The sequence below is a fragment of the Engraulis encrasicolus genome, chromosome 8 (genome assembly GCF_034702125.1).
Source record: "Engraulis encrasicolus isolate BLACKSEA-1 chromosome 8, IST_EnEncr_1.0, whole genome shotgun sequence".
In the NCBI taxonomy this organism is placed as follows: Eukaryota; Metazoa; Chordata; class Actinopteri; order Clupeiformes; family Engraulidae; genus Engraulis; species Engraulis encrasicolus.
Genome location: NC_085864.1, coordinates 18,967,961 through 18,979,870, shown reverse-complemented (window position 1 = coordinate 18,979,870; position 11,910 = coordinate 18,967,961). Strand labels below are relative to the sequence as shown.

Below are 11,910 nucleotides of genomic sequence, written 5' to 3'. Positions count from 1 at the left end.
GGTAATGCAAGATGAGAAACTTGGAAATGTTTAGTCAGTGACTGACGCTGATAATATCAGTTCAACACGCCAGCGTGGCGGCTGTTTTCCACTAGAGAGCGCGTTTCTTAACTAAAGCTGCTGAAGATTTGATGAGGGTGTGGACTGGAAGGGACGTAAGCAGTCTTTGCTTCAATCTGTCAAGGCAACTAACATTTATAGCAAAAACCCATATGTAACAAAACCGAAAACACCAGGTAAGTTGGGTCAACTTATTTCTTTACCATTGAAACTGATTATTGTCCAACCGAGTTCGCTGTGTGGTGGTGTGTGCACTTATAGAAAAGCTAACTTGGCTAACATTTGTTAGCTACGTGCCCGGTAGGGAATGAACGAAGTAGACTACCACCAGTTGCCAAATAACCTCAGTGAAGATGGTCCTTGCTAGCTCGCTAACGTTGTATAAATCCATGACTCAAGATGTGCCTTTTCACTGGCTAACGCGAAGCATTCAAACAAACGAAAGGTACAACAGAATGGCTGCTTGAAACGATGAATGTTCGGATCTGCTTTCCCATAAAACAAGGCGAAGAGCATCTGACGGTGCTAGCTTGGGCGCAAGCTAGTTGTTGCTTTAGCCTAGTTCTAGTAAACTGTAGTAAACAGCCTCGGTACTCAGAGCACTGATCATTCTGGATTTTGTCTATATTAAAGCTTTTGCGAAATGGCTTTCACGCAAGTTGTGAATTAGAAACCATATGAATTCTTGTTACATTGACACAAGAAAACTACCTGAAGTAAACCAGTCCAGTCCTAGTCTCGAAGCCAACTATTTTGAGTTCTGTCTGAGTGATAACTTAAACTTAGCTGCGGGCTATTGAATGACCACTTTAAAACGCAACACTGCATATATCGTTTTCTTTTCTCTCATGAAGACGAGGTGTGTTCTTGGTATCACCGCGTAATTTGTGTTAAGTCTTCTGGGTTAGAAGTCACATTTTGGGGACTTTTTAAGAGTAGAAGTCGTAACAATGTAACAAATGGAAGAGGACATTCTTTACTGGGTTAAGGTTTAGGACGAGCACTAACAAGATACATTTCTGCATGCCTTGTCCTGCCGCGAGAGGACAGCTGATGTTAATAAAATACGGTGTCGTTTGAAGTTAACTGAGCTAGAATGAAAACCATCCCAAAGTATTTGACAATGATGTCAAGAGCCAGTGATGTCATATATGTTGTGACTTAACTTTGACGGATGGATGCAAATTGTTATCCAGAGTTTTACGTCTGGTTTAGTTATTATTCATATGCTATTAAGTATTATTATATGGTTGTGACGTCATCTGTCGAATGCTCCATTCATTTCAACGGGGCTCCCCAACGTTCGGACGTCTGTTATTTTTCGATAACGGACGGGTTGGTCTATAACAGACCGCTGTCAATGGCAACAAGACTTTTCACTACTAAAGCGACTTTTCAACAAGACTCTAATCAGCTGCTGTGATAGACAGCACCCGTTGTCCTGGCTACCGCTGTCAATGGCAAGACGTTCACTGCTAAAGCCACTGGCTTGTATACAAGTCAGTGGCTAAAGCGAATGTTTCATATCACTCCGCAGGGGGTCCGGTTTTTTGTCACTCTAATCAGCTGCTGTGATAGACAACACCTGTTGTCCTGGCTAGCCTACCTAGCTGTTGCCTAGCGGTGTTCCACAACGGCACTGTTTTGTTTTGCGCAGCAACAATCTTAACATTAAATAGGTCTAAAGAAATGTCCCCGCATGTGTGAATCATTTAAGTATACCCATATAATAAGCGGGTTAACTTTCGGCGAGTCGGTCGCTTTGTGGAATAGCAGCACTTCAGAGAGAACAAGACCCCTCCGCTCCGCGTCGGGGTCTAAAGATTCTCTCTGTCGTGCTGCTATTCCACGGTAGCGACCTTCTCGCCGAACGTTAACCCTTACTTAATTAACCCTGATACGGTTAGTTTAAATAAATCGCCTTTCCCAAATCATGCAACATTTTTGTAAAACACCAGAAGCCTCCAAACAGATTGAGGATCACAAGACCACAGTGTGATAAGGGTATTAATCCCCATTGAAGTGGGTGGTCTCGAACAACGCGTGTGAAGGTTCCTCCCGGTGGCACCACTGTAGGCATGTAGTTCTTGCCTGCATGATGTGTAATTACAATGAGAAGATGCCTCATTTCAACTTTCCTTAGCAGAATATTCTAGTGTGAGCACTAGATACCACAGTGGGAAGCTGTTATTACTAATGCTTAAAATATGCAGGCATACTAAATATTTACTAATACCCAATGGTCACTAATACCTAATGGTCACTAATACCTAATGGTCACTAATACTTAATGGTGATATTTTTGTCTGGTTGCCACTGATGACACATTAGCAGGCCTCTTTGCTGTCCACCCAAGAATAGTTCTGATATGTGCTTACTGTTATTATTATTATTTCCAAGACCACATTTTCATTGGGTCTGTCACTTGCAGAGATGATGTCATGGAATGCCAGTTGATTGCAGGGCTGGGTCCATTAGTATAAATGATGGTGATTGACCTTTTCAAATATGATGTAGAACAGCAGAGCAGCAGAACGGTGTGGCATCAGCAGACATAAAATGTATGCAGTATTGGAGTGTTGCTTGTGGCAATTATATACATTTTTAATTACTGATTTTCTTTTCTCAGATCCAAGGAGCACTGCTGCCTTTGTCCCCTGGTCCCCTGTAGGTGTGTGCTCGGAGTCTGGGGTACGAATGCTTTCCAGGCCCTCTTTGAATCTCAGCGGTTACCTTTTGTTGTGTAGACGACCTTGCGCACCAATCGTTATCCAGGACGTGACGTTAGCCGTGAGAGTCCTGAGTTAGCCCCAGAGAGTCCGCAGAAGAGGCAGCAGCCATGGATGACATCTTTACCCAATGTCGGGAAGGCAACGCAGTGGCCGTCCGCCTTTGGCTGGACAACACAGAGAATGACCTGAACCAGGGGTAAGACATAATCACACCTTCCACCGGGCAATCTGGATTCAGAAAGATAAATCCAGTGCCATATGGACCTGGTTCAACCTGCACAATTTGGGCAATTACCTGGTTAAATTGGACAAGTAAAACCAGGAGATTTGGAATGTCCAGTACTGGACTGTAACTTCTGAATTCAAGTTACCCTTTGCTGAGTTTGAGGGATGCTTTGCAACATTTGTGAGTGTTTTTAATTCTCTTAATGGCTGATTGAATGTTCTGTTGGCTGCCCTAGTGAAGCGTATGGGTACAACCTTTGTTGTTAGATGTTTGTGGGTTCTGCTGAATCTGCTGAACATTTGGCAGTAAGCATCCAATGGTCATATTGGTCTTAAAATATGCCTCAAGACAAAACTTGCGCAATGCCCCTTTAAGTTGTGAGCAGCTGGAATTTTCGGAGCAATTTAGCTGCAACAAAATCAACTACTTTGCATATCCTGACCTGGATGCATGAACATCTTGACCGAGACCTGGCTCTCCCAAAGCAGCAGACCTGCAAAACCACACCTCCAAAAAGCTTGTTTACGCGTCTTTACCCCAGGAATGGAGTTGACCACTGTCATTTGTCCACAGGTGGCTGTTTGGCTTGTACTCCCCGCTCTCCTCTCCTCAAAAGGCTCTTGTGTTGACTCTCTTTCTGGTATGCAGGCAGCCCAAGCTGTGCTTACTGCTGTGTGTTTAAGCAACCTTGGTTATGCCATGCAGTTGGGCTTTTAAGAGCACACCATGAAAGAGTTGTCAGCAGTCGTGTGCAAAGTAGAAGTAAATTCACGATGCAAGTACATCATACATAGTTGTTACACCAATTATTCCACTGTAGTACCCATGACTATTTTACCTTTTTTAACTTCTGCTTGTACTTTATACATTTCTGGTTGTCAGCCCCTTAGAAATGTTGTCCCCTCCAGTAATCCCCCATCTCTTTGAGGCCTTGGTGTTGTGTGTCCGTCTCAGTTGTATGCTTTTCAGCTGTATCCTTACGTGACTCGAGACATTTTTCTGCGCTGCTGCAGATGGATTTCCCATGCTTCCCAACAGGAAACGCTGTGTATTTTTCCCGCCTTCTCCTTGTGTTTTTTTAACCCCTCTCAGAGCTATATTTAAAAATTGCGTGTGCAGAATGAGAAACATGTGGGGGAGAAAAAAAAGAAAGATCAGATGTAATTTGTTACAAGCTCGGTTACATACGTAATTTGAGTTGGATTCTTTTCTTAAAAAGTAGTCATGCCTAGGGGGACGGTTTCTCTGTTTTGTCTTTTCCTTCCTTTTTTCCCCCTTGAAAAAATATAAATCAGACTGACAGCAGCCGATGCCATTAGCAGATTGCTTGTTGATATTGGCCACTGGTGTTTCAGTTGCAACTGAACAGACGTCAATATTTTTTTTTTGTCCTTCCCATGCTGTACTGCAGTTGCATAAGTGGCTGCTACACTGTAGCATCATTCCAGGTGCTGCGTCTCCCTCCCCACTGTATCACAGTTCAACTGTAAACCAGTGTTAATTTCGTGACGAAATATTTTCGTCATAATTATCGTTAACGATTGTTTTCCCCTGACGACAATAAAACGATGACGAAAAAAACAGCATGCGTTTGTACGAAAAATATAACGATATTGATTTATATTTTCGTCAAAAATATAAAAATGTGACTACAATACCACCGGAGACGAAAACCAATAGGAAGCATTTTTGTTAATATGTCACTGAAACATTGAAAAAGAATTGCCTGCTATTTTGCAAGTCGCGACCCTCATCTGCTCCGCATGTGTCTCCCCCCTCCCCTCCCACACACACGCACACACGCAGGTAGCCTACAGTGACAGGCAGCGTCGGTGCCGTGCCCTTTTTTAACAGCAGTAGCCTACTTTTCAGTGCAAAGCCAGTTGGAAAAATATTGTTATTTATCCATGACGAAGAAGTTTATGCAGTCATGAAATAGCGGTTCTGTCGCACAGCAACCATCTTTCTTTAACGATGCATTTTTGCGGAATGTCTCCATTCCCTGTCGCTTTCATTAACCTGCTACCCGACGGTCGTTGTCTGATCTTTTTTCAATGTTCGCTAATGTTTGTACTCCTAATTTAAGGATCTATGCGTCGGCACAAGCCTTCTGATAAGAATAACTTTAGTGCCGATCGCAAAGGATTCGGAAGTGTGTAGTTTGGCGACTTGTTTCAGTCAAGGACACTGACATAGGAAGTGAACGGACCTTCCACGCTTTCACAGACGTTATTGCAATAACGTCTTGCGAATGCATGCAGCCATGCACACAACCATGTCAACGAGAGCGCATGCCATCACAACTTTGCATCAAGCAAATAATATACAACAGCTTGCAATATGCGCACGAGAGAGAGAGAGAGAGAGAGAGAGAGAAGGAGGGAGAGAGAGAGAGAGAGAGAGAGAGAGAGAGACGTCTTCCAACAGGTGCCATTGTAACGCTTGCACAGGCTACAGCCTAACCTGGCTACTGTACCCCGCGATGCTCTTGATTAGGCTACTGGTCTATACCCACAAATATTTTTTCATAACGTGCAGTCCCGTTTCCCCCGATGTCGTTCTAAAATTTCGACAGAGATTTATGAGTGTTGCTGCCATCATTTTTTTTACACATTGGACACGTCGCTCTGGCAGTTTTTGACAATAGGCTATTTTATGATTACAATACCTAGGCCCTATGTCATTTTAATCATTGATTTCCCCAAATGGTATTTTAGTTTGACAATGTTATAGAGAGGTGTAGACAAGAGGAAATTAATGTAGGCTAATAGCCTATTTTACTTGACTAAAATTATTTTATATTTTGTCGACTAAAATTGTATGAATTTTAGTCGACTAAAACTAGACTAAAACAAAAATGATTTAGATGACTAAATTGTGACTAAAACTAAAATTACATTTTCGTCAAGAGACTAAAACTAAAACTAAATTAAAAATTTCTGTCAAAATTAACACTGCTGTAAACATACCCATTTGGTAGCACACACTGACTGGACTCAGCCGTTGCTTGTGTGTGGAATTCACAATGTCCTTACATGGAATACCACAACTGCCCCAGGGGAGCACTCCCCCACTACCACACACACACACACACACACACACACACACACACACACACACACACACACACACACACACACACACAGCCCACCAAACGACTGGGAGAAAAGGGGGAGGAGAAAGGCACGTTTGTTCTGGACTTTCTGGTAGGCTGTGTGTAGTGTAGTGTGTAGTGTAGACATCTGAGGGAGTTGTGGGGGGAGCCTTGGCTTTGAGTTTATGGGAGGCAATGCTCAGGGGGCTGTATTAAAGCTCATTAGCGGCCTGCCCTGCGCTTGGCCCGTCCCACCGGACCTGGAGCCCTGATAGGTGACGCTTGATAGTGGCCTCTGTTTCCGCCCCCTTCATTTCCTCTTGTTGTCTTTTTTTTTCTGTGCGTGTTTTTCTGCGATATTTTTTTTCCTCACTTCCTTAGCATGATGGGGTGTTTTGTATGGCCTAGTCATCACTGAATTGAGTTGTATCTGGAACTCGCTTTTGGTTTTGTTACTTAAGCGTTCAGCGTCTGACAATTTCACAGCATAATGTCTGTAGTCATTGGAGTTTTTTTGGAGGTGATCGGTTCAGTGGATTGATCAGAGGACGTCTGCACACTTTCTCTATTACGTTTTTTTTCCTCTCCTCCATACAACAAACAGTGTGTGATTCTTATCTTGTTGTTTCACAGACAGTAACATTTGTTGCAACATGCGATTGTGATACAAGTGTGAAAAAAGCTGTCTTTCACGGCAGTACTACTTTTATGGCTTGTCCAGTTAATTCCAAGGAGATGTCTGTCGTAGAAATGAGACAGAGACAGAGACAGAGAGAGGGAGAGAGAGAAGGATGGGGGAGGTGTTTAGCTAGAGCCTTTTTTGGTTCTCATTCCCGGGCCTCCTGTATACAAAGAGATTGCTTGTTTATATTTAACCCAAAGAAGGCACCTAGCTCGTCTGTGCCTCTCCCAGCTAGCCCGACTCACCACCACGCCCTTCAGACAGCGTCAGACAACGGTCATTACTCACCGTCTTGTTTGTTAACAGTGTCAGGGAAGTGTCCATGAGGAAACCCTCATGATTAGTACTACATTTCCATTTTTACATTACACTTAGTTCACGCTTTTCTTTTTATCCAATGCGACCTACAGTAATAAGCAGGTATTAGTTACAGTTAATTACTTAACTCGACTCGACAGCTCCTGGAGCAATGTGGGAGTTTGGTGCCTTGCTCAAGGGCACTTCAGCCATGGATGGAGGTGTAGAGAGGCTGGCATTTGAACCGGCAACCCTCTCATCTTAGTAAGAGCACCTATAACCACTGGACCACTGTTGCCCCATACCCCCAGTACTAATGCACAATGTGGGTTTGACTAACCACATGAGGCTAGTAGTTGAGTAAACTTCTCCTTCAGGGCGTTGGGACATGTGTAGTCTGCTGAGGTGTGGCCTGCTCCACTCCACTCCGCCCTGCTCTGCCCCCGCTCTGGTCTTGTCTGTCTGGTCAGCTGCTTTAGATTTAGGTTCCCTCGTATTAATCATGACCGCACTGATGTGGCTGCGGATGACGTCAACTGTAACACGGCGTCCAAGTGTAAGTGGGAAGGGTGAGTAAGGGAAGGGTGTGTGTGTGTGAGTGTTTGCAGGGTGTGTGTATATCATACTTCTGAGTGGGGGGTGTCCGATAGCCATCCTGCCCCCCCTCAGTGATCTCATTCACTCACTCACTCACTTCCCCGGCCAGTAACTCTGTGGGTTGAGCTGGGGTGGGCTTGGCTTGGCTTGGCTCGGCATGACTTGGCCTGCCCCGGCCCCTATTCCTCCCTGGTTGAGACAGACAGACAGGGTGCAGACAGGGATCCCTTCCGCCTGCCACTCTGAGCTACTCTGGCAGGTGGCTCTGCCTGAAATAACGAGAGGGGAGAGAAGAGGGTATTACGGGGCAGGGCTGGACTGGTAATCTGGCATACAGGGTATTTCCCGGTGAGCCGACAATCGTCAGGGGATGCAACCATTTTTGTTTTGTTTGTTTAGATTTAGATGGGGCAGCCCATTTATCCATCTTTAATAGAGACAATGGACTGAGCCAATTATAATATCGTCGCAAAATTGGGAGGATGGGTGAGGGGCAGGTCTGTGCCAAAAATGCCCTGGCCATTCTTTTGCGCCTGTCTGGCCCTGTTACAGGGCAGCAACAGAAGAGAGAGGCAGAGAATTCCTCCATTTCCTGGCGTCCCGGGACATCAGGACATCCCTCATCGGCGGAATTATCACCTACTTAGCCCCCATGACGAAATGCTCTGGGAAAGTATGAGGCTTGAGGAGGGGGAAATAATACACCCTTATGGATATCTCTTTAACAGATGCTGTTGGAAACTTATGATGGACTTGAACCGTTACAGAAACTGGTGTTTGTGCACCGGTGAATCTTAACTGCCCCTTTTTTCATCTTTTTTGATTGATTTATGTGTTTCCTAAAGTGGATTTTTCCACTTGACAATGCCTGTATGTTATCCAGATAATGTATGATGGCATTAGTCCTTTAATTGGCTGGCAGTTTTGTATGCATTCATTGTATGCGTTCACTCTGATGAAGGTCTGACTGACCGAGGCATCCGTTTTCACACAATAAACGGTTTGTTGCGCTTTTCTGTTGCTTCATGTTTTATATGCTCTCACATGGCGCTGTAGCAGTCATTTACCATAGGATTCCCATACATTCAGTGAGAACTATGTACCATCTTAGCTTCTACTGATGGTGGGTCTGTTTTCAATGTGCCCTACCCTGGCACAAAACAGGGCTGCACAGTGATGCAATCTCTCTCTCTCTCTCTCTGTCTTTCTGTCTTTCTGTCTCTCTGTCTCTCTGTCTCTCTCTCTCTCTCTCTGTCTTTCTGTCTCTCTGTCTCTCTGTCTCTCTGTCTCTCTCTCTCTCTCTCTCTCTCTCTCTCTCCCTCTCTCTCTCTGTGAGAACACACTGTCCCTCTGTGTATACTGAAAGGGGTGAAGAGGGCCACCCCACATCTTCCCACAAAGCACCATCAGTCTGTGTGCCCCTCCACAGCCATGGCCTCGGCCATGCCCCACTGCTCGACACATGTTAACAAGCGCATAATGAATTGAGTGGGGAATGGAGAAGTTGCCGTTTAGGCCTGTCGCCAGCACACGCAATAAAAGGGGCCCTCCTGGAATTCCTATGTCACAGGAATGGGAGGAACCAGAAATGGCGAGAGAGTGGGAGCTAATGGGAGAGGGAGGGAGTGAGAGGTTGAGCGAGCGAGAGAGAGGGAGGGATAGAGAGAGCAAAGAAGATGGAGAGAGAGAGAGGGAGAGTTCTCCCTCCTACAGAGGTTACGCGAAAGTATGCGCCCGGCATTCCTCGCCTGACGTCTGCTCGAGTGTCTTGGTCTCTACCAGGAAGGACAGGCGAAGGAGAGGGGTAGAGAGAGAAGAGAAAAAAAGGGAGAGAGGGAGCGAGAAATGTAGGGGAGAGGATGAAGGCTTGGTGAAAGTCAACAGGCTGGGTGCATGAGGCAGAACAGCTGAGCGAGTGGCCAGCATGTGGAAGTTTGTGTGTGTGTGTGTTTGTGTGTGAGAGTGTGTGTGTGTGCAGGATTCGCTTTGCATGGATGAAGGAAGTTGTCTTGAGCCTTATATGGCCAGATAGTGCAGACCACAGGCTACTGCTGCTCGTGTTTTTTTCCCTACCTTTTCCTGTCTTCAAGAGATTGCCAGATACAGCCCCCCTCTTTTCTCTCTCTCGCACGCTTTCTCTCTTTCCCTTTCTCACTTGCGTGCTCTGTCTCTCTCTCTGTCTCTCTGTCTCTCTCTCTGTCTCTCTGTCTCTCTGTCTCTGTCTCTCTGTCTCTGTCTCTCTCTCTCTCTCTCTCTCTCTCTCTCTCGCCCCCACCCCACTTGGAGCGGACACACACACACACACACACACACACACACACACACACACACACACACACACACACACACACACACACACACACACACACACACACACACACACACACACTCAGTCTCTCTCCCCCCCTTCTCTCTTTCTCTCTTTCTCTACTTCTCTCTTTCTCTCTCTCTCTCTCTTGCTCTCTCTCTCTCTCTCTCTCGCCCCCCCACCCCACTTGGAGCGGAGTCTTGCCTTTGTCTTTGTCAGCTGTTTCTTTTTTTTTTCTTTCCTCCCCAAGAGTGTCATATCCATGCGTGACCATTGTTGGAGGATACGGTTGATTGTTAGGGGACATCTGCATACATCATTGTGGAGTGGAGCAACATTTGTGTACAAGTAGCAGATCAGACAACACCTCAGCATAAAACCGTACAGTCGGCCAACTTTATTTTCAGAAACCACATATTAAATATTGACTGAAAGCAAACTCCTCTCATACAGCCAGTAGGAATCTCACTGCTACTGTAGGTCTTGAAGAGGTCAGTGAAGCAATTGGCCAAACAATGGGAGCTTGCTTCTGTGTATACAAAGGATTAACAGCTTTCCAACACTTGAATTTAACACTGTCCATGTTTACAATAAATTACTCTATTATTTTTTTCCCCTGTATGCTTCATTTCGCTCATGCTCCTCACAAGTGAGGCAACACTGAACGTTTTTTTTAATATATATATATATTTTAGGGGCTTTTATGCCTTTATTTTGACAGGACAGTCGAAGATGGTGACAGGAAGCGAATGGGACAGAGAGACAGGGGAGGATCGGGAAATGACCCCGGCCGGACTCGAACCGGGGTCCCCGAGGGTGGGCATGCAAGCCCAAATGTGGGGGGCTTAGCGCACTGCGCCACAGCGCCCCCCAGAACGTTTTTTTTAAAGTCGTCTGGCCATTGTGGCACACATTTTCAGTCCATTTGAAATGAAAACCAAGCACGTACACCTCACATACGTTTGAAAGAAGCAGTACATCACTTGGTCAGAACCAGTGGTCTGATTAGTTGTAGCTGTTGGTATACAGTCCTGTAGGGTTATTATGGACGCCTGTTCATGGCATGGTTTTTGCCAGACCTGTGTAGCTCCTCAAGCTTCACTCACGAGGTCTGGAAGAGTGCACATTGGATTAGTTTTCAGAAGGCATGGCTTTATTTACCATTTGCCCATCCTTGCCACCAATAAATTCCTTCAAAACCATTGTCATGTTCATCTTTAAAAGACGAAACATGTCAATATGTGGCAAAGTCTACAATTCATCTGCTGAGTGACTCCTCAATGTTATTTTAAACGGCATTCACTTGGTCAAGTTCTTGGCCAAAAAGCTTCCCCAAATAGAGCAGTTGACCAGACCTGCTGTGTGTGCTGCTCGTAGAGCCGCCCCTGCCAGAGCTGTGCGAGAACTACACGGGTCAGGCGAGAGCCAGGCCAGCCTTTTGATCCCATCTCTGAAAACTTGCAGCCGGTGGGAGATTTGGCAGGCCAAGTTCTGTTGTCTTATGAGCTTGATGCGACAGCCAGGCTGATGCATTGTTGTCCCATTGCAACCACTCATTGAAGATATCTATATCAAGTATCAACAGTGCAGCAGCCAAAGTGCTGTCAATGTTCCCATTGGCCCATGTATTTTAGGCGCAGCATCAACATCTGCTTAAATAATGTATGTCCATAATATACTTTGCTTGATGATTGTCCTAGGATCGAAATGCTTTCTACCGGTAGTCTGTCTCATTTTTTGGCAGCGATCGAAACAATGTGCAAAACACCTCATATCCAACACTTACTACATTTGTCCAGTCCACATGTTAATTCTTAGATGTGTGCATTGAATGTGTCCGTGATGTTCTATGGCTATCAAAAAAGCTGGAAAAGGGTGGTGATGTTGTGTTCTTTAGGGATGATCACGGCCTCA

At 45.3% G+C, this 11,910-nt stretch overlaps 1 protein-coding gene across 1 annotated transcript in view; it reads left to right on the top strand.

The window, feature by feature from the left end:
- Positions 1-76: 76 nt before the first annotated feature.
- The window catches only part of ilk (integrin-linked kinase), a 29,114-nt gene continuing 17,280 nt past the window's right edge, over positions 77-11,910 (top strand). Inside the window, exons 1-2 of the mRNA XM_063205093.1 lie at positions 77-236; positions 2,690-2,988. Coding sequence (XP_063061163.1) covers positions 2,900-2,988 — 89 coding nt within the window. The 5' untranslated portion in view covers positions 77-236; positions 2,690-2,899. The remainder of the gene's footprint in view (positions 237-2,689; positions 2,989-11,910) is intronic.